At 66.8% G+C, this 27,262-nt stretch overlaps 1 protein-coding gene and 1 long non-coding RNA gene across 2 annotated transcripts; both read left to right on the top strand.

The window, feature by feature from the left end:
• Window positions 1-9,684: 9,684 nt before the first annotated feature.
• CSK (C-terminal Src kinase) lies at window positions 9,685-26,560 on the top strand. Its single transcript, XM_067305634.1, has 13 exons — window positions 9,685-9,885; window positions 20,128-20,205; window positions 21,106-21,219; window positions 21,947-22,059; window positions 22,976-23,195; window positions 23,914-24,007; window positions 24,084-24,149; window positions 24,313-24,412; window positions 24,552-24,642; window positions 24,770-24,843; window positions 24,929-25,124; window positions 25,364-25,450; window positions 25,609-26,560. The coding sequence occupies exons 2-13, from the start codon at window positions 20,191-20,193 to the stop codon at window positions 25,789-25,791; spliced, it is 1,353 nt and encodes a 450-aa protein (XP_067161735.1). The 5' UTR covers window positions 9,685-9,885; window positions 20,128-20,190; the 3' UTR covers window positions 25,792-26,560.
• Window positions 11,042-11,916, top strand: LOC106497760 (uncharacterized). The gene is made up of 3 exons (XR_001294845.2): window positions 11,042-11,143; window positions 11,379-11,543; window positions 11,799-11,916. It is a non-coding gene; the product is annotated as an uncharacterized lncRNA (long non-coding RNA).
• Window positions 26,561-27,262: the final 702 nt, after the last annotated feature.

The following is a 27,262-nucleotide window of genomic DNA, read 5'->3' as shown; positions in this document are numbered from 1 at the left end:
AGGGAACCAGCAGCAGCATGTCACACCATCCCCGGGCAGTGGAGAGGCTCTCACGGACTTGGCCCGGCAGCCCTGCAGCAAGCTGCTTCCCCTCCAGCTGCAGCCCTCCCCAAAGCCATGTGTGAATACACGATGCCGATCCTGGGGTAGGACCAGAGGCCCCATTTGCTGGAGCCATTGCGTGACTTTGCTGCCCTGAATTCTGGCTGGGTTTGTTGATAAGGTCTGCAATAAGCAAGTGCAGATATAAAGAACGAGCAGTGGGAAATTTTTTCCTGTGGAGATGAGTGTTTTATAGCACCGGGGCAGATAAGAAGATTAATATTAACATTGTTGAGGTGAAACAGCCCCTCATCGGCAGAAGGCCTCCCTGAGGTGCTCTTACCAAGGGCTGGTGGTCTCCTGGGGGTCACTGCTGCCAATCTGTGTGGGACAGAGCCTGGGGACCTGGAGACCAGAGACCTGGGGTGAAAAGTCACCCCAGTGTCAAGATGGGGAAGGGGAAGAGAGGGAGAGAAATGGGCAGACTTACTGAGCCTCCCCAAACAGGTGCCTTTCCTCAAGCAGTCCTTCTCTTCCTGGCATCAGAGGGGAAACACCCCACTTTTTAAAATCCCAGTCTTCATTTTGCATCTCTCCCTCCCTTTGATGGCAGTCGGAGCCATTCCATGAAGTGGTAGGGAGCTGGAGCCTTCTCCTCCTGCCTCTGAGGTGCACAGGGAGCTGCGCTGAGCCCCGGCCCCTGCAGGGAACGGCAGCCCGTCTGCTGTGGCCTCTGTCTGCGCTCGTGCCTGGAGCAGAGCCGCTGTGGAGGTCTGGCCCCGCACGCACACATCTTCTTGGGTACCTTGGTCCCTTCAAAAGCCTAGTGACTATAGGTAAGGTCCCATTTTTTCTTGCTGGAACCCTTCAAACCCAGCCACCCTGGGGCTGACAGAGGCCATCTGTCTTCCCGCGCTGCCTTCTGCTCCTCTCCTGTTTGCATCCACCACTTGGGCATGGGAGCGCAGTGGCTGCAAGAGCAGAGCTCAGCCCAGAATCCCAGGAACAAGTCCTGCCTGTTCCTAGACAACATGGTTGGAAAACCAAAGCTGAGCTGGCTCCTTTGCCAGCCATTTTCTTAGCCATGTATCTTGGCAGGCTCCCCAGCACGTGGGAGCTCTCCGTGCCACACACTTGGGCGCTGCCACTTGCAGACCGGGTGACTCCAGGCATGCAGCCAGGCTGGCAGGGTACAGAGGACAGTGCAGGGCACAGACACAGCAGCCCTGGGCTGAAGGAGAGCAGCACGGGCCAGGCATCAAACAAGGGTGTCCCATGCTCTGTGCCTACGCACTCCAGCTCTCCACTGCTCTTTGCTCTGTGATCACTCTGGAGCACGGCAATGTCAGGGGATCCCAGCGCCAAGGGCTCCTCTGAGAGGAAGGAGCAAGGATCTCTGGTTCCTTCTGAGGTGCCCTCTTCCTGGGATCTTAGCTCTTTGCCTCCTCCTCTTCCCTACAGCCTCCAGATAAACAAATCCATTGATTTTTCTCATGAAAACCCACATTGCTTGCACTAGATAAGAGACTCTTGCTCCCCTATCTTTGCCTTTTCCCAACGATCTTCCTCAATTAAACCCGCCAGTCTCTAATCCCCAGGTTGATTGCAAGCACTGTGATTTCTTTACCGGAATTGGCATGGTGATAAGCCAGGGGAGCTTTTATCACACCACAGCCAATTGCTTTTATTGTTGGCTTTAAAATGAACCAGCCGATTAGGCCGTCATGGCTTGGCTCTACATCCTCTTCCAAAGGTGGTGATGCTCATGGGTCCCTCATTCCAGCAGGGCAATATCCAGGCAGCCACACACCTTCTTTCTCAAGCAGTTTTGGCAGAAGGGTCCTGGCCAGCACCTCCTGGCCTTGAACAGCATCTCTGCAAGCCTGGGGAAGTATGCACTGAGAAGGAGCAGCCCATTTTAAAAACTCGCTGAGGATGGAAACTCATCAGCCTTCAAGCTGTTAAACAACTACAGAGAAATGAAAAAGCTCTCTGCAGGGCAGGGTGTCTGCAAGCTCAGCAGATGTGTTGGACACCTGTAGGTCCTACTCTAAAGGGGTCTCAAGGGAGAAAAAAGAGGACACAGAGCTCTTGTTTCTCTCTGGCAGCATCCCGGTCATATCTGGAAAGTGAATCAGAGCCTGACCTTGAAACCGTGGCCTCCTTGCATCCACGCTGCTGGAGGTAAACCTGTAGGCTGGGGTAGGCTGTAGAGGACACTATTGCATGCTGTCGGAGAAGTTCTGATCTTCATTTTCCCTTTGCGTGGGCTGAGACACATTCCTCCCCGCAGCAGACCCAGCCCTGCACCCTTTTCTGTAGTTTATCTGTCCTTGGGGTGACGCATTGGCCTTGGGATCCGTCACAGGAGGGCTCCAGTGTCCCCCGAGAGCCTGGCTGAGCAGCCCTGAGCTAGCAGTATTCCCCAGCCCAGAGGTGTGGGGGTGCAGGAGCGTCCCTGACTCACCGTGAACCCACTAGACGCAGCCCTGAGCTGGGGGGACGTCCAGGCTGGGCTCTCGACCCGCCAGGGCGCAGGGCTGCGTGAACGGCAGTTTGGCGTGGAAGGGCACCCACTTTGGAGGATGCTCATCCAGGGGTGTGCTGGAGAAGCTGACAACATATTGCCATGCTTGGCTGGGACCCACAGCCTCGGCGTACCAAACTCGCTGTTGTTAGCAGTGATTGGCACGGCTGCCATATCCTGCAGCCCCCGGGATTGCCCCGCTGTCCTCACCAGCTCATGGGCTGAGCAGCTCAGCTGGCCACAGGGAGGTCTCAGCCATGCCGTTTTCCACAGGGGAAGCTGAGGCACGGGGCATCTGACAGTTTAGGCACCGAAAAGCTTTGATGGCCAAGGGGAAAAGCGCCCAGGGTCATACAGGTAACTGTGGAGGAGCGAAAAAACAAGCCCAGCTTTTCCAGCCCCTTCTTTGGATCGGTGCAAAACACAGCCCAAAGGGAGCACAGAGGGACCTGGAGGGGACAGGGGCAGGAGCGAGCCACGTGCGGTGCCAGCGCCTGGGTCCCAGGGCATGTGACAGTCCAGTCACATAGCCGTGGCAGGAGCTGGCCACAGGCCTGGTGGCATCCTCTTGGAGCAACGCAGCCTCGGGCCTCCGACCAGGTGCCGAGCCAGGACCTACCGAACCGTTGCTCCTCCACAATACTGGTCCAAAGCCCTTTGTAGGGAGGATCTGGCCCATTCCTCGGAGGGGATGGGAAACGAGGTTCCTGGGAAATGCTGTAGGACCGTTGTACGGGGGGGGGGGGGCCTTCCCAGGAGAGAGGGCAGGACAGGCAGAGGGCTCAGACACCATCCATAACTGTGCCCCCACGTCTTGGGAGAGATCCAGGGAAGAGCCCCAGAGAGCTCCTTCACACCCAGTACCGGGAATTGGGGGCGGTGGGTATCTCCTCGCCAGGAAACCCCGCACGGTAATTCCTGAGCTCAGCCAGGACCCGGGCGAGAGGAGGCACCTGCAGAACAGCTCTTGCTCCCTGGCTGCCAGCTGCTGGCGTTCCCACCGCCTCCCCAGGGGAGTTGCTCCGGTACTTAATGACCCTCCTCGTTAAGAGCACAGCCTGTATTTCCAACCCAGCTCCATCTTCCTGCTGCCGGCTCCCTCTTTCATTTTGTTGTTTGTTTATTCCCGTGAGATCTGTTATCAGAAATCATCTGCCCTCGGGGTTTAACCCTTGGATGCCTGTAAAAAGTACCAAAAGCTGCACGTTTCTGCTAAGGAAAAAAAAAAAAGGAAAGAAATTTAGCTCTGTCTTCTGAGTGTTGTTGGAAATATAGCTGAAAGCTGTCTGGGGGCTTAAACATGTTTTCCTGGTGCCGAGTGGGTGTCACCTGCCTTCTGTGCCACCCCCCTTAGTCGCTTGTCCCCAGTGGTGGTGATGGTCCCCGTGCTGTGAACGCTCCTGCTCAGCTCCGGTGCAAAGCGCTCCCTCTTCCCGTGGGCCGCGGGTGAAACCGCGGGGTCGGACCTGGCTGGGGGGGTCCTGCAGCCCCTAAAGGGGTCTTCACGGTGCCCCGCGGCGGTGAGCGCAGCAGGGGTCAGCGACGCTTTCGGGTGCCCCCCGGTATCAGCCAGGTACCACCGCCCGCCGCAGCCCCTCGGGTCCCCAAGCGCCGAGGCTGCGATCTGATCCCCCAGTTATTCCTCATGCCTGGCAGGAATTACTATGTCTTGAGAGCTCCCAACTCGGTCCCGAGCCGTCCTCCTCCCATCCCCCCTCCCTCTCCAGACGGTGTTTTGGCTGATTGATTGCGCCAAGTCGTTAGAGGCACAATTAAGTGCCATGTTAATCAGAGAACATGAAAGCAAGCGAGGATGGAGTTTGGCCCCAGGTTAAGACGAGAAGAAAGGCGATGGCGAGATAACCGCTTCCTGCACGCAAGGGGCTGTCCGAGAGGAGCTCCGGGCTCCCGGGACCTGCCCCAAACCTCTCTGCCCGGCTGCCTGGCACGGCGAGGCGGCCCCCTCCCGCCCGCACCCGCGCCGGGCCGCGTTACGCGGGGACCCTCCGCGGCAAAGCCCCGGCTGCGGGCCCGCGCGCGAGTTTCCGTGGAGGGAAGGAAAGGCGGGGATGGGGTGCGGGGATGGATGGACGGATGGACGCAGCGGGGAACAGCCTAGGGGGACGTCTGCTCGGCGAGGAGGGCGCCTGGTCCAGCGAGCCAAAAGCCCTGGGGCGGGTGCGGGGAGCCACGCTCTGCCCCCCGGTGCGCCCTCGTCGGGGACGGGCCAAGAACGGGCCGCACGGGGCAGCGAAGGCTGCTCTGGAGCAAGGGGTAATTTGGGCACGCGCGAAACCACAGCCCAGATCTTACTTGCAGACGAAGAGGGCCGGGTGTCCATCGCTCCGGCGCTGGGGGACCCAGGCGGAGCAGGATCCGGCCCGATCCCCCACAGGAGGAGAAAAGCCGTGCGCCGAGAGGCAATATCCCCACCGGCTCCCTCCCTGCTTTAATCAAAATCGCGCTCCCGAGGACGGCTCCCCCCGCGAGGCTTCGCAACGAGGCCGCCCTCGGCACCGGCGAGGGCTCCAGCGCCGGTTCCCAATCCCTTGGGCGCTCGCTCCTGCAGGCCCGGCATCCCCGTCTCCCGGGTCTGTGGCGTGAACGCCCTCCCGTGGCACCTGCCGCAGCGGCTGCCCTGTGCCCTGGCTGCCGAGCAGCGAGGAGCCCCGGGGCTTCACCTCCCCGAAGGCAGGCGGGTCTCCCGGCCTGAGGTTTTGGGGGAAGGCTGATTTGGGGAGGCCGGGACGGGCAGTGGGGCAGCTGGGGGGGCCCACGGGGACGACCCTCCGCAGAGCAGCCCATCCCTCCCTCTGCCCCCACGGCTTTGGGAGCCACGGGACTACCAGCTCCTTTGGGGCTCCTTTGGGGCTTTCAGCTTGCAGGGTCTTTCACTTGGGCTTTCCCTAGGATGCTTAGGCCAATGCGTGTGGATTCTCAGATGTCTAGTACAGCCAACACTGTAACCTCCTCCTCTGCGGGTCCCTCCTGGGCTGGCATGGGAATATTATGGTCGGGATTTTATTCTCAGGAGGAGAATTGCTGCTGCAAGGGCAAAGGAGGTGTTTAAAGGCCAAAAGAAGCAAGTGCCAGGGGGCGATGGACAAGGTGCATCAGGGCAAGCTGTGGGCGAAACATTGTTTGTCTTCCTGGCGGCACCAGGGGCATTGGTTGGGGAAGGGCCAAAAGCCCCCCTCCGCCCCCAGCCCATTCCCACTGGGCTGGACAAGGGAGCTCAGGACCACTGACCTGGCCTGTGCAAGCCGGATCTGCCACACCCCAGCAGAGCCCAGCTTCTCCCGGGCCTCGACCCCCCTTCTCGCCCTCCTTTCCCCGGGACCGCGGGCGAGAGCAGCCCTGTGCCTCCTCTCCATCCAGCGGACGCAGCTCTGCCAAAAGCACGGCCCTGGCGCCCTGCCCTGCGAGGAAGTTGGGCTCCTCCTTGCCTGGACCCCCAGCGACAACACGCTGCTGCGCAGTTCTTCCTTTCTTTGCTTTCCCTTTTCTTGCAGGCTGAAGAGCCCCCTCTCCTGGTGCAAAGCAAGGAGGAGGCTGCCCATGTCCTCTCCCGATCCAGCCCTCCCTGCCCTCCAAACAGGATGGCTCCGAGCCGCCAGCCCGGGCCACGCTGTGGTGCAGGCAGGGACCCCTTCCCAACCAGTCGAAGGGGGGTCCCGAGCTGTGTCCTGAGCACCCTTCCCCTCACCCTGCCTTTGCACCGTGGCGTTTCCGCTGTCCCCCCAGTCACGCTTTCTCCACCTTCCCCCCCAAAACTTGGCTCTACGTCCTCCCTTCCCTCCCTCCTAGCAGCACCAGCATTCACGGCCTGCAGTCATTGGGACCAGTGACTTCACCTGACTTAAAAGAAATCTGGCCTTTCCCCAGCTGGATCAGTTCTGAGCTCGCTCAGCTCCTGGGAGCTCCTGCCAGGCAGGAGATCAACATTTCCAGCAGGAACGTGGTCTTAAATCAGCCCGAAGCAGCGTCCCACAGCACACCGGGGAGCCCCATGGCGTAGCCCAGGGCACAAGGGTCTGCGTGCTTGGGCAGCTGCAGGTCTCCCCTGAACCCCGGTGGGGCTGCTGGTCCACCAAGTACCTCTGGACATGAGAGGCTGTTGACCGTCACGCAATAAGCCAGCTGGGACAGCAGAGTCCATGAGCAAATGGGACAAACCCAGAGAGATGGAGGCCGTTTGTGTCCATTCGCCATCCAGAGGAGAGAAGTAAGGGGTGAAGGATGGAGCAGGGATTGCTATCACCATCCTAAAACCAGCGCACCAGGCCAATGCAGTCACGGGGTATTTCCCTAGGCCTCTTCCTAGGCCCGATGGACTGTGAAAGCCTGGAGCCACCTGCGCGGTTCCCCACCGGGTCGGGTTCACATTTTGTGTTTTCCTTCAGGAGCCAAGATCCCAAAGTCCCGTGCTGCTTCCCAGAGGAGAGGCAGGGCCGGGGAGAAGGGAGCCCCGAGCCGGCAGGCCACGTGTGTGGCCGTGCACGGAAAGGTGCTTCTGCACAGCTAGTTACTATCGCAAGAGAAATCTGCCCCCAAAACTCCCGCCGGCCCCCGCACAAGGGAAAAACCCAAGTCTCGTCCCCGTTCTCCCTGCCCGCCTCCTCCAGACCAGGGCAGCCTGGGCACCCAAGCAAAGCATTTTTCCCCGATAAGTGAGCGAGGATGCCGTGCCGGTGTGTGCAGCGCGGATGTGCGGCACGCACATGCGTGCACGCGCAGCTTGCGCTGGTGTGTCTGTGCAGGTGCGGCGCTCAGCTGCGTCGCTGAGGGTGCGTGGACGCCGAGGTGCGCTGGGGTGTGCACGCAGGGGCGTGTGTTTATGTGCATGCAAGCTTGGGTGGGTGCATCTGCACGGGTGCGTGCGTGGGCTTGTGTCTGCATCTGTGAGTGCATTTCTGGTGCAAACAGATGCATGAGCTGGTTTCATTTCCTCCCGGGACTGCTCTGCTCGGTAGCTGCACGAGGCCGAGCGGGGAAGAAAGCCGACGTGCTGCCGGCGGGGCCTTTCCTGCCCCTCTCCGGGGGAGCGTGTCCTGCGAGCCGCGGGGCAGCGCGCCAGCTCCTTGCGCTGTGGTCAGGGCACGGGGGCAGGCCGGTCTGTGGGACCGGCATGGGCTTGCCCGACACCCAGCGAAAGTGGGTCGTGGGCTCTTTCCCACACACCGTGGGCAGGGAAGCGCTCCCCAAAAGTGAATCGGGCTTTGCAGTTTGCTCCCTGGGTACCGGCATCTCCAGCCTTCCTGCTGCCTTTCCTCCCGCGTCCCTGCGGTCCCCTCGCCCCCTTCGCGGACGTCTCCATCACTTTGTTCTCTCTTTTTTTTCCTTCTTTCTCCTCCGCTTGCTCTGCTCATCCTCATCCCTGCCACCGTGCCAGGCAGGACAGACCCTCCGATCGATGGGGAGCCGCGTGCCAGCAGCAGGGAGAACATCCTGCCCTCGCAGTGGCGTGGGGCCGGGCTGCAGGGCTGTTTTCAGAGGGGTGCTCAGCCCCTGTCTAAGTGGGGAGGGATGGAGGCACGGGAGGAGGGTGGGGAGGGCCCCTGCCTAACCTCCTGGGGGGGCGCGCTCCGTGCAGGGAAGTCCGGAGCCATCCCTTCGCATGCAATGGCATTAGTGAGAGGTGCCGGCAGCCAGCCGAACTGCTGGCATCACTCCTCCCGGCCGCCCGCGGCCCCCGGAGCCCGCGCTGGGCACCCGACAGCGGCCCCCAGCCCCAGCGGCCAGCCGGACCCCCGCCGGCTTTTCGGCCGACTCGATCGAGACCCGCAAAGCATGCCTGCAGCCTGCCGACTCCTGGTCATCGGTGGCGGGCCGGGCCAATCCCGAGAAGAGAGGCAACTCCTGATCACCGGTGGCGGGCCAGGCCAATCCTGAGAAGAGAGGCAACTTCTGATCACCGGTGGCGGGCCGGGCCAATCCCGAGAAGAAAGGCAACTCCTGGTCATTGGTGGCGGGCCGGGCCAATCCCGAGAAGAGAGGCAACTCCTGATCACCGGTGGCGGGCCGGGCCAATCCCGAGAAGAGAGGCAACTCCTGATCACCGGTGGCGGGCCGGGCCAATCCCGAGAAGAGAGGCAGCGGGAGGGAGCGGGACCTGCGGCGAGGCACGTGCCTGCGCTTCCTGCCCTGCCCTCGCCGGCCGCGCGTTCTGCAACGCGAGGCAGGAAGTGGCGAGCGCCTTCTCTCCCCGAGCGAGGCGCCGAGGCCTGGCGAGGCCTGCGCACGCCGGCGCGAAAGGAGCCTCGGCGAGGAGCCCCCGCGCTGCCGGGCACGGCGCTACCTCCCACCCGAGGCGGAGAGCTCCGCGCCGCCGGCTGCCCGCTGCCCCGCGAGGGCCCCCGCCGGCGCCTGCCCCCAAGGCACCCCCTGCCCTCGCGTCCTGTCACTTCGGCGGCTTCTCGGCGCCAGGGGTTTGAGCTTTTTCAGCCTGTTCTCAAGGGTCTTTGGAGGTCACGCCGAAAGCTGCTGGCTGGAGGCGCTGGCCTAATTTGGAGACAGTTCTGCTGATCTCGAGCCTTGTGCATGAAGCGGGATGGCGGAGCCCCCTCCCTCCAGCCCCGCGCAGCCAGGCCGGGCATCTCCGGCGCTTCGCAGCCCCCCCGCGCCGCGTCCCCGTGCCGCGTCCCCTCCAAAGGGACCGAGCGGCCGGAGGCGGCCTGACGCCCGGGACCCCGGGACGGGCTGAGCCGCGGGACCCTCCCGGGAGCGTCGCCCCGTGCGTGGGGGCCCGGCCCGGCGGCCCGGGTCCGGGCTGGGGGCGCTGCCGCTACGAGGGCCGCGCGGCTGCGGGGCTCGGCCGGGCGCCCGCTCCGCCCGCTGCGCTCCGCTGCCCGGCGCGGCCCGGCAGGTGGCGCGGCCGCGCTGCGCGGGCGGCGGCGGCGGCGGCGGCGGCGGCGGCGGCGGGGCCGGGCGGCGGCGGCGCAGGCGCGCTGCTCCGGGCGCACCGACTGCGGGCGCCGCTTCCTGGCAGCAGGCCCCGGCCCCGGCCCCGGCAGCGCCGCGCCGGGCGGAGCCCGCGCCCTGCGCCCCGCGGGAGGGGCCGCGCCCCCCCCCGTCGCCGCCGCCGCCCCGCAGCGCAGCGCAGCGCAGCGGACGTCGGCGGCGCCGCGTCGGGCAGCGGAACCCCGGGGCGGCGGCGGCCGCTTTGTTTCCTCCTCCCCTTCCGCCGCCGCCGCCGCCGGCCCAGCCGAGCCCGGAGGCCCCGCCGGCGCCGCATGGAGTACGCGGCGGCGGGCTGAGCGCCCCTGCCCTGCCCTCGCCGCTGCCCGCCGCGCCGCGGCGGCCCGGAGCCGCGGGAGGTGAGTGCCGCGGGGGGCGGGGACCGCCCGGCGCCGCCGCCCTCGCCTGCGGGACAGACCCCCCCCCCGCCCGCCCCCCGTCCCGGGGCATCTGTGCGCTGAGCGCGTCGGGCCGCGGGGCAGCGCCCGGGCCGGGCCGGGCCGGGCCGCCGCCCCTCGGGGCTGCCGCGGCCGCCGCGGACCCCCCCGCCCCGCCGCGCCGCAGCCGTCGGGCCGCGCTGCCGCCCCGCCGCGGCCGAGGCCCGGGGGGGGGGGGGGTGCGCCGGGCGCCCCTTCCTCGCCCGCCCGCGGCGGCCCGGCCCGGCCCTGTCGAGGCGGCCGCGGCAGCCTGGACGGCGGGGCCGTCGGGGGCCGCCCGGGACGCTCGGTGCCTCGGAGCAGCGGGGCTCGGCTCGGCCGGCTCCCCGCGCCGCCGCCGTTCGCCCCTCACCGCGGCGCGGGGCAGCGGCTTCGCGGGTTACAGGCAGCCGCCCCGCGCCGGAGCGGGGCCCGGCCGTCGAGCGGGCCGCCCGCGAGTTTGTCGATACCGCGCTGAGGGGCTATTTATAGTAACGACTGTTGCTCGCGGGCTTCTTGAGAGCGAAGGGGGCCGGCGCTGCATGCAAAAACACGGGGGGGGTGGAAAAAAGAAAATAACAAAGTTTGCGCGCCGGGTTGCGGCAGGTGAGGTGTGATGGCAGGGGACCGCGAGTCAAACGGTGCGGTCGGGGCTCGGCGCCGCGGCCGGGGGCGGCCCCGCTCCCGCATCCCTCCGGGGACGCGCGGGTGGGATTTGCGGGCGCGCTGGAAGCGCAGCGCCCCGGGCATGGGTCGGGCATGGGGGCTCCATCGGGCCGGCTTCAGCTGCGCGATGCTTTCGTCCCCATCATCCCGCGCGCGCCGGCCGTGGTGCGGTGGGTGACGACGGAGGCCTGGGCGCTTTGGGCACAGACTCGGCCGCGTGCCGCCCCCCGGGACGCGCTGGAGCGTTTCTGGGTGCGCCACTCGGGTCGCGGGAACCGAAACGCCGCGGCGGCTTCCCGGGTGGCGTAGGGCCAAACCCGGCTAGGAAGCGCCTGACCAAGTCGGCCCAGGCTGAGGCATGTGAAGGTCGTTGGCCGATACGGGGCAAAGAGATGGAGCGATCTGCAGCGTAACAAGCAAAAATGGCGTTGATACGCTCCTTAAGCCGGTGGGATTTCCCGCCGCCCCCGCGTGTCCATGGAAATGCATCCGCTGGAAGTCAAACGCAGCTTGGAAGTGCCCTAACCGAAGCGAGGTGAATACGGCAAGTGAACTCGCGCCCTACGCTGCGGCGTGAGAAAGGTGCCCGAGGTTTGCGGGAAACGGGGGAGAGCGAACAGGAAAAGCCCCCTCCTGTGTCGGCGAGGCTTAGAGCAGCATCTCGAGCACTTTCGGGGCCTCCACCTGGCTCCGCGTATCCCCCAGGCGCATTTTGTGGTTTGACAGCAGCATCTTCTCTTTCTCTTTTTTTTTTTTTTTAAAAAAAAAAGGAACAGCAAAAGCCTTTTCCTCTCTCAGGGCCTTTCACACAGTGCCCAACGCAAACCAGGCCGTTGAAGAAGCTGAGTAGCAGAGGAGCCGCCAAACGGTCTCCGAGAACCAGCGTAGCCAACTCGTTGATGAGATAAAGGAGAAACGTTTTTCTTTCGATTATGGTAATTGTAGGTGTTACTTGTAATAACAGTTGATAAGATCTTGGGGAGAGGATGAGGATGTTGTCTGGGGTTTTTTGGGGTTTTTTTTTTTTTTTGAAGTCTAAGGAAGCTCAGGTAGAAGACTGGGAGAAGCCGTTGCTCGCTGCAGGCTAGACAAATGTGACGGGCAGGATGGATGCGGATGGAGCCCGCGCGAGCGTCGCCTACGGGAATTAAACTTTCTCAAGTTCGGGGGTTAAACTTTCTTTGGACCAGACTCGTCCTTCGTTGATTCTGCAAAGAGCAGGCGCTCCTCTTCCTCAACCTGCAGGCAGCCCCGGGCCTCCGGCGCCGGAAGAGGAGCGGCCGAAACCCCCTCGGAGCCGCAGGGGCAGCGCAGCACATGAAACCCTCCTCCCGGGAGGCCGTGGGAAAGGTGGCTTCCTCCCGGCGGCCCCCCTCGGCTCAGCCCCGCTCCGGGCGAGAGCGGCTCCTTGGTGGCTCCCCTTCCCGCTCGTCTCTCTGTCCCCACCGCGCAGGGGCTGGGAGCGGCGCTCCAGCGTCAGCCTCCGGAATCCCTCTGCGTGCCGGCCGGGCTGCCTTTCCTGGCTGGCGACTTGCGTCTCCTGGCTGTTAGGTGGTCGCGACATGTTTGGAGCCCTCCTAAGGCTGAATTCCAGGTGCGGAGCAGGCGTGCTGGGAGCGGGGGAGCTTCTGGCTCTGGGGACCACTGGACGCAGGGTCTGGAAATGGATGGAGAGCAGAGAGACTCAAATAGGGGGTTCATCTCCTCAAAACAACCTGCGATAAAACCTGTGAGCGGGCACACCTTCCCCAGCGCCGGTCCCATCCTTCCTCCGGCGCCGGAAATGCAGGATCCCTAGGAAGGGGTGCGGGAGGTGATGACTGTGATTGCAGCGCTCTCCCTCCAGCCTGCTGCAAACTTGCTAATTGGGTTCGAACTGCAAATGCGGCATCTTCCCTCCTCCCCCTCCGCTGCCCTTGTGGTTGGGCTCCGGCCGGCTGCCGGCGGGTGCCGGGTGCTGGTTGCCGGCGGGTGCCAGGTGCCGGCCGGCGAGTTCCCGCGGGCAGCCCCCGCATGGCAGCCGTCGCCGCCTTCCCTCCCGCGGCGGGGTCCCTTCTCGCCCGTCCCTCTCCGAGGACCCGCCGGAGCGGCGGGAGAGCCGCAAGGGAGCCGGCAAAGCCCAGCGTGCCGGGCGCTGCTCCCTGCTCTCCTCTTACGCAGTGAAAGATGCTGCTCGGCCTCTGCTCCGCTCTGGTGAGTTCTGGTCGTTTTGGGGGGGGGTTTTTCCTCTCCCCCCGCCACCAGCCCACCTTAAAAATCATCCGTAAGCGAAGCCGGGGAGCGGCAGCGGCTGGCTGAGCCCCGCTGCGGCGTCGCAGCCCCGCGCGGCCCTGACCCGCTTTGCCGCCGCCACCGTCTTCCTTGGGCAGCCTGAAACCCGGCTGGCGCGGGAACGGGAAGGGCCGGGGGCAGCGGCTTCGGCTCGCGGGGCGGACGGGCTTGCCGCCGGGGGGCAGCGGGAGGAGCGGCCGGGGAAGGAGGCGCCGTCGGGTTCCCCGCGGGGAGCAAGCGGGGGCACCCGGGACGTGCCGCCGCGCAGCCTGCTGGGCTCCCGTCTCGCGCCGGGCGCGATCCGGCTCCGCGGACCTGGCTCCGGGGACGTGGCACGGACGGGAGCTCGGCTTTTCTGGAGGCTGCCCCGGGCGCTTCGGGAGCACGGATCTGTGCCGCCGCCTGCGGTGAGCTCCCCCGGGCCCCGCCGGGCTCCGTTCAGGTATAAAATACAGGGTGCGAGTGGCCCTCAGCGCCCCGAGGCCACGGGGCCGTGCGACGGGGGCACGGCTGCCTCCCTCGGGGGCTTGCGAGCAAATGGGCCTCAGCTTACCCCTGTGAGCAATGGGCACAACCGGTTTGGGGTGTGGGAGGAGGTGCCTGATGCCACGGAAGGGCTTTCCTAGCCCAGCGCGCCGGGGGTGGCGCGTGCTCCGGCTTTCTTGCGGCACCGCGGCAGAGCCAGGCCCCTCGGGCTGAGCCGGGCGAGCATCCGAGGATGCTCAGGCAGAGGAGGAGAGAAACGGAGGTGATTCCCTATGGCCCGAGACCATTGTGTCTCTGGAGACGCGGATGCCACGCTCACGGTGCCCGTGGATAACGTTCAGGCCTTTATCCGGTGCCTTTCCGTCTTTCTTGTGGCTGGTTTTCCCTGGGGAGGATGCGTGTGCTCGGGCAGCCTGTCCCAGAAAACCCCTTCCCTCCCGCTTCGTTTCCCCATGTTTGCAGTCCCGGCAGCCGGAGGAGACGGCCAGGCTGTGGCTGCCCGGAGACGCTGCTGGGGTCCTTCTGCTTCCCGCTCGGAGGCCCTGGATCGGATCCCGTGGCAGCCACCGGCACCCCGGCCACAGATTGGAGCTGGCGCAGAAGGACGCCCGCTTCCCCGAGCATCCGTCCCCGGAGGGCCGCCGGGTTTCGGAGGCGAAGTCGGCAGGTAGCAGGGACGGCGCGGGGCCGGCGCCCGGGCGAGGAGAGGCAGGCAGCGCCGGCTCGGCAGGGCAGCGCGCCGAGATGGAACGGCCCAGAGCTTCCTCTTCGCGCCCTCGCCGGCTCCCCGCTTCCTCCCGCCGCTCAGCCGGGTCCGGCCCCGCGCCCCTCTTCCGGCGCCGGGGCGCTTCGGCTGTGGGCGAGCCGGCTCCTCCGGTCCTCCCGCTGTGCGTCGCTCGGCACTGCAGCTTGGCGAGTTAAGGATATATGGTGGCAGCCCTGGCGTTCATTGCTCCGCTCTCGGCACGTGTGTGGGTCCCTCCTTCTCCCGGGGCTTTGGAGCCCCGCGAGCCGCCATGGCCTCCCCGGCGCATCCCATCCCGCCATGTCCTGCCACGCCAGCGGCTCCGGGGGCTGCAGAATCCAGGTCCTGGCCCACTCGTCACCTCCCGGCGCTGGCGGCCTCCCTCAGCTCCCACCGTAAAGCTGATAAGCAAATCGCCTCTGCTGTATTTGTAACCTTGCCGCCTTCTGCTGCCGGGAATTTCCACAATCCGGGAAGCTAAAAGTGTTCGGATTGGCCAAAGCGGGTTCCCCTCGCAGCTTGAGTTTGCTGGGACGGTTTCCTCTTTATAAAACTTTATTTTCTTTTTTCCGGGCTCTCCGCTCCGTCTCCCTGGGCGTTTACAGCAAAACCAGCGGTGGCACCGCTGCGTGCCCAGCAAGCCCGGCCTTGGAAACGTCCCGCGCTCCTGCAGCGCTGGAAAACAGGCCAGCGGCACCGCGGGCGCGTAGGGGTCCAGCGCCCCCGCCGCCGGGCCCAGCATCGTGGAGAGAGGGCTCTGTCCCGGTGTCGCGTGGCGTTTGGGGGCGCGCGGCCCCGTTTGGGGCACCAGGGCAGCCCGGGTTATTTCCAGCTCTCCTAGCTGCGGCTCCGGCTTTTGGGACAGCCGGAGAAGGGGGCAGCTGGGGGCAGCCCGGCGGCATGGGGGACGCGGAGGCGTGCTGGGACGGGGCGGCCGGCGCCGAGCGATGCCCTGCAGCCGGGATCTCCCAGCGGGAGTCAGCACCCGGAGGAAACCTCCTTCCTCCGGCTCCCTCGGGCGCTTTAAAATAGCAAAGCGCAGGGCGAGCTCTCACCCGGCGGGGGGAGCTGGGCACCGAGCAGCGTGCGGACGACCTGCTGCGTGAGCGGCGCCCGCCGCCGCCGTCGAATCGGTCCCCCCGGCGCCCTCGGGGAGGCCGAGCGCGGCCAGGCGCCGGGCTGGCGAGACGCCTCCGACGTCGGCGGGCTCGTAAAACCGTGCTTTGCGCCGGGGTGGTAAAACCGCGCCCTGCGCCCGCGATGAGCAAGGCCAGGGAAGGGGCGGCGTTCGCCCTGCGTCCGGCGGCTCCGGCGCGCGGCTCCGGCGCAGGTGGAGGCGATGGTGCCATCTCACGCCGTGCAAACTGCTCCGCTTCCAAACCCTCTGGCTCGCTGGGCAAAAGGCAGCGCCCGATCCTTGCCGGCACCGAGCTTGGTCGGGGCGTCGGAGAGCAGCCCGGCTGCGCTGCCCAAACTTCGCGCCGCTGCCAAATGGAGAAACGAGCGGCTGGTTTTGCTTCCTGCTCCGCAGGCTCCGAGCAGGAGCTGCAGCGGAGCCCGGCTGCCGGAGCGGCTTTGCAGGGGCAGAGACCGGTGACGCTGCTTTAAGTTAAACGTTTTTTTCCTCTTTTCCTCCTCCCCTTGGATTCCTCCTCTGACAGGGCAGTTTCCCTTTTATTCCACATCCAAGTGCTGAAGTTTGCCGAGTTGCTGGAAATAGCTTTTCCTGCCTCTTGGGGAGAGCGGGCGTCCTTGCGCTTGGACCGCGCAGGCTTGTAACGTCTTACGTTGCCGTAAGGGAACAAAAGGCAGCTTTTCCTGAAGCGGCTCCTTTTAGGCTTCGGCAGCATCCCTCCGCGGACCTGCTCGGTGGAGGATTGCATTTCGCTCCCTGTCTTTGTTCTTACTGGGTTATGTTTTGCACGGGCAGTAACTGGAGCCTTTCCTGAAATCCCTCGCTCCGAGCTGGATGTCATCCCCATCGCTCACCTAAGCGTTCCCTAAGGATCGGCGTGCAAGCGAGCAGGCAGGAGGAGGCAACCCCTTCGCCCCCGTTCCTCCTCCTGCTCGGGGCAAAGCGGGACTTCGGGGGTCTCCGAGCTCTCCCGGAGGCAGTGGCTGCCGGCAGCTGCCCGCCGGGCACGGGATGCCCTGGGTGCCGGCGTCACAGGCAGCGTGACGGCTTTTCCGGCCGCCGCGGCGCTGCCAACCCGTCCTGGCCCCGCTTCGACGCGGCTGCAGTGGAAACAGGGCCCTGTTTGCATCTGATCTCTTCCTCCCCCCGGTCCTGCCCCTTATCTTCTTCCTCCTCCTGTCCCTGCCGGCCTTGCCCCTCGTTTCGGTTCCTCTTTCCCAAAATATTTTTAGCTGCTAACAGCAGCTGGGAGCGGCAGCTTCTCGCTGCCCTGCGTCGACGCAGCGAGTTATTAAATGCCCGCGCTATTTTGGTGCCAGGGCGAGTCGGATGCGCCGGGCCGGAGCCCCATCGCCGCTTTCCTCCCGGCTCGCGGCGGGGGGACAGGCCGGGGGCCGCGCCGGCGGCTCGTGCCGTGCCGTGCCGTGCGGGGGGGCCGGCTGCCCTGCCTCGGCGAGCCGCTCGCGCCCCGGCCCCCGCGCCCGGCCCCGGCAGGCCTCCCTCGGCGCTCGCGCCGCTGACCTCATCTCGTCCCGGGGGTCGAGCATAAAGGCAGGATTGTTCCCCCTCCCACGCGCCGCCGCGGGACCGTCGCCGCCGGGGGCCTCGCGAAGCCCTGGGAAACCACCGAGGGCCCGGAGGCGGCGGGATGGGGCCGGCGCCTCCCGAGGCTGGCGGGTTTCGGCAGACCCCGCGGCCTCTGCGGGCTGGTCCGGGCTCCCCGGAGTCTCCTGCGGCGAGGAGTTAGGCAGCTCGGCTCCCGCTCCCCTGTCGACCTTTGCAACTGCTGGGCGGTTGCGCCCATTGCTCACAGGGGTAAGCTGAGGCCCAAAGCGGCGTGTGACCGCCTCTCACTTGGGGGCAAATGGTGCCTCGGTTTCCCTCTCTGGCGCATGGGTGGGATGCACCCGCCCTCTTCCTGGGCCGCTGCGAGCTCGGTGCTTCCTCGCCTTTACGGAAGATGTGTGAATCCGCGGCTGGAGAGTGCGAGGTGGTTGCAGGGGCGGCTCTGCCTCGACATTCCCACACCTTCCCCCGGCTCCAGCGCCATTCCTCTGCTCGCCATGGCCCCGAGGCGCTCCTCCGGTCATTCCCGCTGGATCCCGGCGCCACTGATAACCCTGGGGCAGCAGCGCGGTCTGGATCGGAGTCGCTGGCAGATTCGCCGCAGCTCGGCACCGGCTTTCGGCCACCCCAGGAGCTCGCTGTGGCTCCACTCACGGTTCCATGACCGCCGGAGTGATCCGATGCGCGCGCGGGGAGGGACTGTCCGCTGCGGCCTGCGGGTCTTGCTCCTCGGCAGGGATTTCTTGCTCTCTTCTTCGTATTTAGCTTGATAAACCCAACGCCGCGCCAGAGCGGCTGCGTGGGGTCGAGCCGGGGTCTGGCTCCGAGGGCCGGCCAGGAACGGCAATCCCTGCCCGAGGGCCCGCGGGTTTTACTCGGCGGGAAATTGCTCTTTTTCTCCGTCCCCCCAGCCCGCGAGAAGCCGCCCGGCTTTGGAGCGTCCGTGGGTCGGGGACGCCGTGGGGGAAGCGGGCGCCCCTGTTTCGCCGCCAGGAAATCAGCACTGGGGTTTGCAGCCGGCTCCCGCTCTGCCCGCAGGGACAGCCACGCGCGGAGGGGACTGCCCGGCCGGGAACGGGACCTCCCCAGCGCTGCGATCCTCCGGCAGCCCTCCGCCTGTGCCGGGGGAGCGCCGAGGGGGGCGGATTGAGCATTCCCCTCTCCAGGGCCATCGCTGCGGCCCCGGAAAGCCCCGGTCCTGCTCACGGGGGCTTTCTAAGTCCCGAAGCAGATGCTGCAATGGTTGCACGGCACGTAAAATCTCTGCTCTTAAGGAGCCGCGTCCGCGTGAATGCCTCACGGCCCTCGGAGCCGCTCCGGAGCAGCAGCGCCGTGTCGGTACACGCCCGGCGGAGCGGGGCGAACTCGCGGCACGCGGTGTGCCGGGGTAGAGCGGGGACTCGAACCCGGGGCTGCCACTTTCGCTTCCTTCCCAGGGCACCTTCCTCCTTCCGCTTGTGCCGGGAGGAAACGCGCATCCTCCTCGAGAACAAGAGCGGCGTTGTGTCCCGGCCGGCTCCCTGCCCTCGCCGGGTGCGGACCGCTCCGGCCGGACGTTGCTCCGGGATCCTGGCGCGCACCGGCGCAGCCTTCCTCTCGCTGCCTTTTCCGAGGCCGCGTGCGGGGAAGGCCGGCGCTCCCGCAGGCATGCCGTTCGGCACGCGGCGAGGGTGGCCGCGCTTCGGGAGCGAGCCGGCAGCGTTTCGGGGCCCCGTCTCTCTCCGTGCGCCCCATCCTGGCCCGTCTTCTCCCCCGCCGCTGCCGAGGGGCGCCCAGGCCGGTCGGACCCGCGGGGGCACCCGCTCTGGCTGCGTCCCGGCCCCGGTTTCCCCGCAGGGAATCGACCCCCCTTGGGGCGGTTTCCTCCTGCAGAAGCGTTTCTCGTCGCCGTTTGGCAGCGGTCTGCGCCCCGAGGAGGGAGCTGCCGGCGCGTTCGCAGCTCCCTCTCGCTCCTGAGGCGGCGTGCAGCCCTCGGAGGAGCGCTTCCCAGTTGGAACCAGTTTAGGGAGCTGGGCGTGCCCCCCCGTTGCAGGCGCGGGGCCGGGAAGCGACGCGGCGGGGCCCTTCTGGTCCCTGCGGCGCAGCGTGCGGCACGGCGGGCGCAGCGCCCCGCCGCGGGTGCCGGCGGCGGGCGGGCTGACACCATTTCCTTCGCCTCTCCTCCTCCTCCTCCTCGCGGGCCTGGGCGCCCGCGCGCACGTGCGCATGTGCTCGTCACCATCCGGCCCGGCCCAGCCCGGCGGAGGGCAGAGGGGGCCGCAGCCGTGCCCGGCGGTGGGGTCCGGCTCGCCACCGCCGCCGCCGCCCCGAGCGCCGTGCCGCGGAGACGCGCGCCGAGCTGAGTCACGCAGGCAGAGCCTGGATCCGGCGCGGGCTGGCGAGACGGGTACGATGTGAGGCCCTCGGCGGCGGCCGGCGCGACCCCGCTCCCCGTCCGGGCGAGGGGAAGGCGGCGGCGGCGGCGGCGAGCCCGGCCAGGCGCCGGTGGGGGCTGCCGCTCGCGGGGGCGCGCTCGGGCCCCGGGCCGTGTTGCAGCGCTGCTCGGCGGCTGCTTCTGCCTCCCCGGTGTTTCCTGTTTGCGCGCCGCGCCGCACCGGCGTCTGCCGCGGCACCCTCCGCGGAGCCGCTGCTTCGGCCTCACTCTCCGCCGGCCGCCGGGGGTGAGCTGATGCTCGCAGGCGGGGAGGGCAGCGCGGCGGGGGGGCGCGGGACCGGGGCGTGGGACCGTCCCCGCGCGACTTTCCTTTGGACCGAGAGCGTTTCGGGAGCAGGGAAGGAATGGGGTCGCTTGCATGGGGGTGGCGTGCTGGGGCATCCCGCGGGAGCCGCCCCGCGTCCCGGGGGCGCCGGAGGAGGAGGGCAGGGAGACGGCCGCGGCAGGAACCTGCCGCCGGGAGCAGAGCCCTTTTGGCTTCCCTCGGTGCGGAAAGTGCTGTCCTGCCCTGCAGTCCCACCTCTCCGTCGTACCAACCCTGCCCTTTGCGGCTTTGCTGGAAAAATAACCCTGGTGAGGAGACATCTGGGCGTTTTTTCCCAGCCTGATGCCTCCCTGGCTCCCTGGGTGACCCTGTGAGTGCTTTAGCTGGTACAAGGTGGGGACATGTCTCCTGTTGGGGTGGCCTGGCTTGAGACCACCATAAGCACCCATGACGCTGCGCCCAGGGCATCTCCAGCTCCCGAGATCCCTCCCTCTCTGAAATCCTGCTGGGGCAGGGGACGGAGAGCCTCGGGGAGGAGGTGATGGGCTGCTCTCCGCCTGCGCTCCTTATAACCCGTCCCGCGGTGCCCACGTCTCAGGGGTCCTTTTCCTCTCCAGGTCTCATGGTACCAAGTGACGTGTCCCTCCCGTGAGATTGGCTCCCCCGAACCTCCTGAGAAGATGTCGGGGATGCAGGTGAGCGCCGCGGGAGAGGACGGGGTGGGCCGGAGCCAGCCGAGCCGGACGGGCTCCGCGTGGCGGGCAGAGGCGCACCGGGGCCGGAAGGGCTCGCGTCAGGGTGCGGCTCAGTCCCATCCAGCCTCTGGTCTGCCGAACGCACCAGCCCCTCGTGGCCGGAGGGTCCAGCCGGGAAGGGGAGGTTACGTGGGGGTGCCCCATCCCCGTCGCCCCGGTGCCGGCTCTGCGGCCCTTGCCTGGGAGGAGAGCGGAAGCCCTGCGCCCTAGCGCGGCTCCCGAGCCCCGCGGTTTTGTCCGGCCCCGGCCCGGCTAGCCCGGCTTTGGCAGCGCTCGCTAGCCAGACCGCCTGGCGGCGAGCCAGCGCGTCCTGGGCGCTCTCCAGCTGCTCGAGCGCAGGGACGGCCCTTCGCCGCCGAGGGGAAGCCGCAGGCTCCCGCGCCGCCGCCAATGGCCGTGCCGGCGCTGACGTGAGCGCTGGCGATGGCGTAAGCCCCGCGGCCCGCCGGGCGCCTGGGGGCAGCCGGCAGGATGTTGGTTGAAGCCCGGCCGTCTTCTCCCCCGAGGGCACGGGGAGGGGGCGCCGGGGCAGCAAACGCCGCTGCCTGCGTCTCGGCGTGCAGGAATAGCCCGGCGCAGAGGCGTCTCGCTGAGTCCGCGCCTGCGATCCGAGCTCTGCCCCGAATCCCCAGCGTGCCTCCGGTTTAGGCGAACCCCGCTGGGGTTTGCGTTAGCTGCGGGGTCCCACCGGCTTGGCGAGGACGGCGGCTCTGCCAGCCCCGTGCGCTCGCGGGGCTGGTCCCCGCGCGGGAGCCGGCGTGGGAAGGAGCAGGGCTGAGGGAGTCCGGGGACGCGAGCCGTGCCCGGCTGGGCTGACGCCTGCACTGCCTTCCCCGCCAGGCCGTCTGGCCGTCCGGTACAGAATGTATCGCCAAGTACAACTTCCACGGTACCGCCGAACAGGACCTGCCGTTCAGCAAAGGAGACGTCCTCACCATCGTCGCTGTCACCAAGGTAAGGGCCGTCCCCTCCGGCCGCCGCGCTCCAGGCGGCTGCTGCCTCCCGCGTGCCGGGGGCGACGGGGTCCGCTGGGCTCGGTCCTCTGAGATCCGCATGCCAGGGAGCCGGGCCGGGAGAGGATTTCCTCGGGATGTGCGGAGCTCCCTGGGATGCCGATCCTTGCTCCCCGCATCCCACAGCACAGTTTGCTGGGGACAGAGCAGTGCTAGCAGGATCCGGTTGTCCCGCGAGAAAGCCCATGTGGCTCTGCTGTCCCCGCAGAGTCAGCAGGCCAGGAATCAGGCCATGCATTCGGTTAATTAATTCACGGCCTCTTTAGTTAAAGTTACTCCAAAATGTAAGTGTCTCCAGTGCCTCCCAGGAGGTGGAGGAGGGAGGAGAGAGATGTAATTAGGGAGCAATGCTGTGCTTAGCTCCAGGGGAGAAAAAGAGAGAGGCCGTGGGCCGGGGGGTCTCCGAGGTGCCCGGCAGCCCAGGGAGGGGTAACGGCAGCAGCTGCCATCGGAGGAGAGGTGCCCACGGCACCCGCGTCCCCAAGCCACCAGCATCGCGGTTTGCTGGCCGCACCACCGAGCCTGACCAAGAGGCCCCTCGGGGCTGCTCTCCAGCCCCCCAACCCCGCGCCGCGGGAGCGACGGGCGCTCGGCCGGCGGATGCCCCGCAGGGGCCCCGTCAGCGTCCCGGGCAGGGGCTCCTCGCGAGAGCTCTGCTGTGCCCGCAGGATCCCAACTGGTACAAGGCGAAGAACAAGGTGGGCCGGGAAGGCATCATCCCTGCTAACTACGTGCAGAAGCGGGAAGGAGTGAAAGCTGGGATCAAACTCAGCCTCATGCCGTGAGTACCTGCGGGGGGCGAAGACCTGTCCCAGCCATCGCCCCTGCCCCGGCGCTGCCGGGAACTCTGTGAGGGTGAATTTGGGGACCAGCTTTACATCTTAAGCAGCTTTACATCTTCTGCCTAGAGAAAGCAGGGGGATTGCAGGAGATAGGTAGATAGAGACAGACAGATGTACGTAGGTAGATTTAAAGTCCCTTCTGTATCCCAGAGCCACCAGCAGCCCCGACTCTGGAGGAGAGGAAACCCCTGAGGGAGCACGGAGGAGCCGTGTCCCGGGGCAGGGCTGGGAGGAGGGGGAAGGCAAAGCTGGAGGGGGGACGCGGCTTGCATGGCGCCAGCCTGTCCGCAGCCAGCGGGCGCCAACTTACCTCAGTGTTTCCCTTGGCCAAAGCAGTTGGGCATACCCAGATCTCCCCTTCTCCACCTGCTTTCACCCCATCAGGAAAGTCCCCCCAGGGACTCTTTCTCCGGCGCCAGGTATTTGCCTCTGCCGTGGGCATGGTGGGCACAAGCAGGCATGATGTGTTCCCAGGGATGTTCTTCCAGGCACCCTTTTCTCTTCCCACCTGCTTTGGTCCCTCCACCTCCCCATCAGCCCGGGACGGGGCCCGGGACGGGGCCCGGGATGGGGCAGAGGGCATTTTCGGGAGAGCAGGAGCATGTGTGTTGGCAGGACAGTGGAGACAGAGGGAGCTCTAGAAAGCAAAGTCCCTCCCCAGGGAGCCGGGAGGCAGAGGCAGGTTCCTGGGAGCTGTGCAAGGGCTGGAGGAGAAGGGGGGCAGATCGGGCCCGTGAGGGGGAGCAGGGCAGGGAGGAAGGCCACCCGCACGTCTCCACCAGCCCCAGCCCCGTGGGGTCCGGCGCTGGGTCCGTCGCACCCCGGGCCCTGACCGGTCTGCCCTGCCCGGTGCAGGTGGTTCCATGGGAAGATCACACGGGAGCAGGCGGAGCGGCTGCTGTACCCGCCCGAGACGGGGCTCTTCCTCGTGCGGGAGAGCACCAACTACCCCGGGGACTACACCCTGTGCGTGAGCTGCGAGGGCAAGGTGGAGCACTACCGCATCATTTACTCCTCCAGCAAGCTGAGCATCGACGAGGAGGTCTACTTCGAAAACCTCATGCAGCTGGTGGAGGTGAGGACTTACCCTGGCGGCGGCCAGGAATAGCCCCACGTGCCCGCGTGGGTGACAGCACCCGAAAGCCTGTGGCTCCGCGGGGAGGCCTGGGGGATGCACAGGGGATCCCCCCGCTTGTGTTTCGGAAGAGGGAAGATCCTAGCAGACCTCCAAGTGATGGCGAGATCCCCTGAGAGGGGCTGGATCTCTCCGTAGCCTGGGTGGCAGAGGGGCCTCATCCAGCTGTGGCGAGGAGCGGCCGTGGGGCCAGTAGGTTTGGGGGCTGGGGCAGGGGGACGACAGAGATGTCAGAGCTGGTGTGGGGCAGTGGCTTAGGACCCCAGGAGCTGGTGGGAACTTCTCCGCTGAGCCCTTGGGTTGGGTTGGGACTGGCCGGGGGGCTCCTGGGGACAGGGCCTTGGGGCAAGCAGATGGATGGGGTCAGGATGGACAGGATGCACAGAGGGACAGATGGACAAGGTGACAGGGGACAGGACCCCTGAGCTCCTGCTGGTCCCATCTGTGGCCTTGTGCTGCCACCTGGTGGGATCCCAGAGCCTGGCATCGCCCTGGCGGGGACCCCTGCCAAGTCCCTTGCTGAGCCCCTCGGGTGTCCCCACCACCCGCCACCCATCACCCACGGCCCCGACACCCCCGCACGCCCCCATGTCCGGGCACGGGGGCCCCGAGCGCGGTGGCCGCGGCAGGTCTGCCTCTCACGCCGGTGCCCCCGCAGCATTACACCACGGACGCCGACGGGCTCTGCACGCGCCTCATCAAACCGAAGGTGATGGAGGGCACGGTGGCCGCGCAGGACGAGTTCTCCCGAAGTGAGTGGCATCGCCCCCGCCCCAGCTGCCGGCCTTCCTCCCCGGCTCCCCCTCACCCTCCTCCCTCCCTCCGCAGGCGGCTGGGCCCTCAACATGAAGGACCTCAAGTTGCTGCAGATCATTGGCAAAGGAGAATTTGGAGGTGAGCGGGGGCTTCATCCCTGTCCCCCCTGCACCGTGGTGGCCCTGGCGGATGGGGGGGGTCCCTGTGCAGACCTCCCCCCGCCGTCTGGGGCACCGGGGGGAGGACGGGAGGCCGCGGCTCGTCCCCGCGCCCCCAGCGCCCGCCTCTCCTGCCCCTGCAGACGTGATGCTGGGTGATTACCGGGGCAACAAAGTCGCCGTGAAGTGCATTAAGAACGACGCCACCGCGCAGGCCTTCCTGGCGGAGGCGTCTGTGATGACGTGAGTACCGCCGGGGGGGACGCGGCGGCGGCGCCCCGGCACACGGCCGGGGGGCAGAGGGCCGGCGCAGCGCCGGGCGGGGGGGTGGATCCGTGCGGATGCCCGTGGCACCTGCTCCGAGCCCGTCTCCACCGCGCAGGCAGCTCCGGCACAGCAACCTGGTGCAGCTCCTGGGGGTGATCGTGGAGGAGAAGAGCGGCCTTTACATCGTCACCGAATACATGGCCAAGGTGAGGCCCCGGCTGCCCCGCAGCGGGCTCCCACCCTTCCCGGTTGGGCACGTGTCCCCCCCCAGCCCCGGGGGCGGCGGGGCAGGACGCGGGCTCTGAGGGCGCCGTCTCCCCCCGTTGCCCGCAGGGCAGCCTGGTGGACTACCTGCGGTCGCGCGGGAGGTCGGTGCTCGGCGCGGAGTGCCTGCTCAAGTTCTCCCTGTAAGTACGGCGCGGGCTCCCCGCTCATGGCCGGGCCGGCACGCCGGGCACCGGGGCGGCGCTGAACCCCTGCTCCCCCCCCCAGAGACGTCTGCGAAGCCATGGAGTACCTGGAGGCGAACAACTTTGTCCACCGGGACCTGGCGGCCAGGAACGTGCTGGTCTCGGAGGACAACATCGCCAAGGTCAGCGACTTTGGGCTGACGAAGGAGGCGTCGTCCACGCAGGACACGGGCAAGCTGCCCGTGAAATGGACGGCGCCGGAAGCACTTAGGGAAAAGGTGGGTGAGCGGAGCAGAGCGGCCGAGCTGGGAGGCTGGGGGGGGGCTTTCGGGAGCTCCCCGGGAGGCCGCAGGGCAGCCCGGCGCCGGCGCTGCATCCCACCATTTCCCTGGGGGAGCGGCCTTGTGGTGGCACTGTGCTGCCCGGCCCCGAAAGCGGCCGGAGGAGGCCGCCCCGGAATGGGGGGGGGTTCTGCCCCGCGGGCCCTGCTCACGGCATCCCCCCCACACACACACAGAAATTCTCCACCAAGTCGGATGTGTGGAGCTTCGGGATCCTCCTCTGGGAAATCTACTCCTTCGGGCGAGTGCCTTATCCGCGAATCGTAAGTGAGGGCCGCGCCGGTCTCCCTCCCTGCCTGCCTGCCTGCCTCCCTGCCTGCCTCCCTCCCCGGCGCCGTGGCGGGGGGCCGCCTGCCCCCCCGGGCCGGGCCGGGCCGGGCCGGGCCGCGTCCCCTCACGGCCGCCGCGCGCCCGCCCACAGCCCCTGAAGGACGTGGTGCCCCGCGTGGAGAAGGGCTACAAGATGGACGCCCCCGACGGCTGCCCGGCGGCGGTGTACGAGGTGATGCGGCGCTGCTGGACGCTGGACCCCGGGCAGCGGCCGGCCTTCCGCCAGCTCCGCGAGCAGCTAGCGCACATCAAAGACAAGGAGCTCTACCTGTGAGGGAGGGCGGGGCCTCGCGGGGGCGGGGCCTCGCGAGCCCCGCCCCGCCCGCGCCAGCCCCGCCCCTCGCTCCCCTCCCCCGAGGGGAGGGGGGAGGCAGCGCCCCGGGGCAGGGGCAGCCCCGCGGTGGCGGCGGCGGTGGCGGCGGCGGCGGCGGCGGCGGCGGGGGGGGCCCGGGGCTCCCGCTCCCCCCCCCCACACGTGACCCGCTCTCGCTTCCAAACTTCCAAATCGGTCTCTTTATTTTTGGTCAGGTCTCCTTGTTTTTTTGGTTGTTTTGTTGTTTTTTTTTCCCCCCCTCCCAAGCTCTTTTTTTTTGGGGGGGGGGGATTTGAGGGCGTTTTTTCGTCGTTCTCATTTTGTTGGTTTTCTTGATGTTTTTTTTATTATTTCAATCCAAGCCCAACTGAGCGCTGGGTGTTTTACTAAAGTACGAACCTTACTTTTTAATGTAATTAAAAGAAGAAAAAAAAAAAGAAAAAAAAGAAGAAAGAAGACAGTTAAGAGAATAATGAAATAAATAAGCCAATGAAAAGGACACGCAAAAAGAAAATCCCCGACGACAGAAATGATGGTTTCAGAGGGGGCACCAGCCTCTCCAGCCCCCCCCGCAGATGCTTTTTGGGTTGTTTTGCTTTAAATTTGTCGCAATGTTTGCATGCTGTCTCCAGAGGCCTTTTTTCCAGTCCTGTCCAGTGCTTTATCTCATGTAATGCTACCGACTGTGAGATTAAAACTGTAATAAAAACCATTCCATCCGGACACGGCACATCCCGCCTCTCCGGTGTCTCCAGCCCTTCGGGGCCCGCAAGAACTGGTGAGGTTGTGACGGTGATGAGGCACCGTGGCCTGGGGACCCCCTGCCACCGCCGTATGGTGCCATTACGCTCCCGTCCGCCCCGGCTCTGCAAGGGCAGATCGCCGAGGAGGAGGTGCCCTTCTTCTTCCTCCCTCTTCCTCCCGCTTGGACAAGATCCCGGCGCGGCGGAGAGGCCCAGCGGCAGCTCCAGGGGCTCGGCACATGGGGCTGCTCCGCTTGCCTGTGGTTTGCCAGCACGTGTGCCCAGCACGACCCCGCCGTGCCTTGAAGCCCCGGCTCACAGGGAGGCGGCAGTGTGGAATCTCGGGTGTCTACTATGGGGTTGAGCACAGCGTCGGGCCGCTCACGAGCCCTCTCTTGCCTTTCCCTTGTGGGGGCTTAGAAAAGCCCCGCGGAAGGGGCGTTCAGGGATGGCAAACCCTGCTGTCCTTGTCCCCCAGGCGGGCGCTGGGACCTCCTGCGGCGCCAGGTTCCCCCGGGAGGCTCGAGCCTTGCCGCGGGGCTGCGAGCGAGGCGGCTGGCGGTGGCGTCTCGCACGCGGCGCTCGGCGGGTTTAAAATAGTTCCCGGCAGCCAGCGAGAATTATTCAGCGTCAAAGGAGCAGGCAGCGGCCGCCAGCTCCTCGCTGCCACCGGATCCCTCCGGGCAGGG

The sequence above is a fragment of the Apteryx mantelli genome, chromosome 15 (assembly GCF_036417845.1).
Source record: "Apteryx mantelli isolate bAptMan1 chromosome 15, bAptMan1.hap1, whole genome shotgun sequence".
In the NCBI taxonomy this organism is placed as follows: domain Eukaryota; kingdom Metazoa; phylum Chordata; class Aves; order Apterygiformes; family Apterygidae; genus Apteryx; species Apteryx mantelli.
The sequence above is the reverse complement of the archived record's forward strand: the minus strand, read 5'-3'. Positions and strand labels throughout refer to the sequence as shown.

Excerpts from the sequence above, each read along its gene's own strand:
- CSK (XM_067305634.1), top strand. Across the intron at positions 22,060-22,975 it reads ATCAAACTCAGCCTCATGCC|GTGGTTCCATGGGAAGATCA; the intron begins GTGAGTACCTGC and ends TGCCCGGTGCAG. Across the intron at positions 23,196-23,913 it reads ACCTCATGCAGCTGGTGGAG|CATTACACCACGGACGCCGA; the intron begins GTGAGGACTTAC and ends GTGCCCCCGCAG.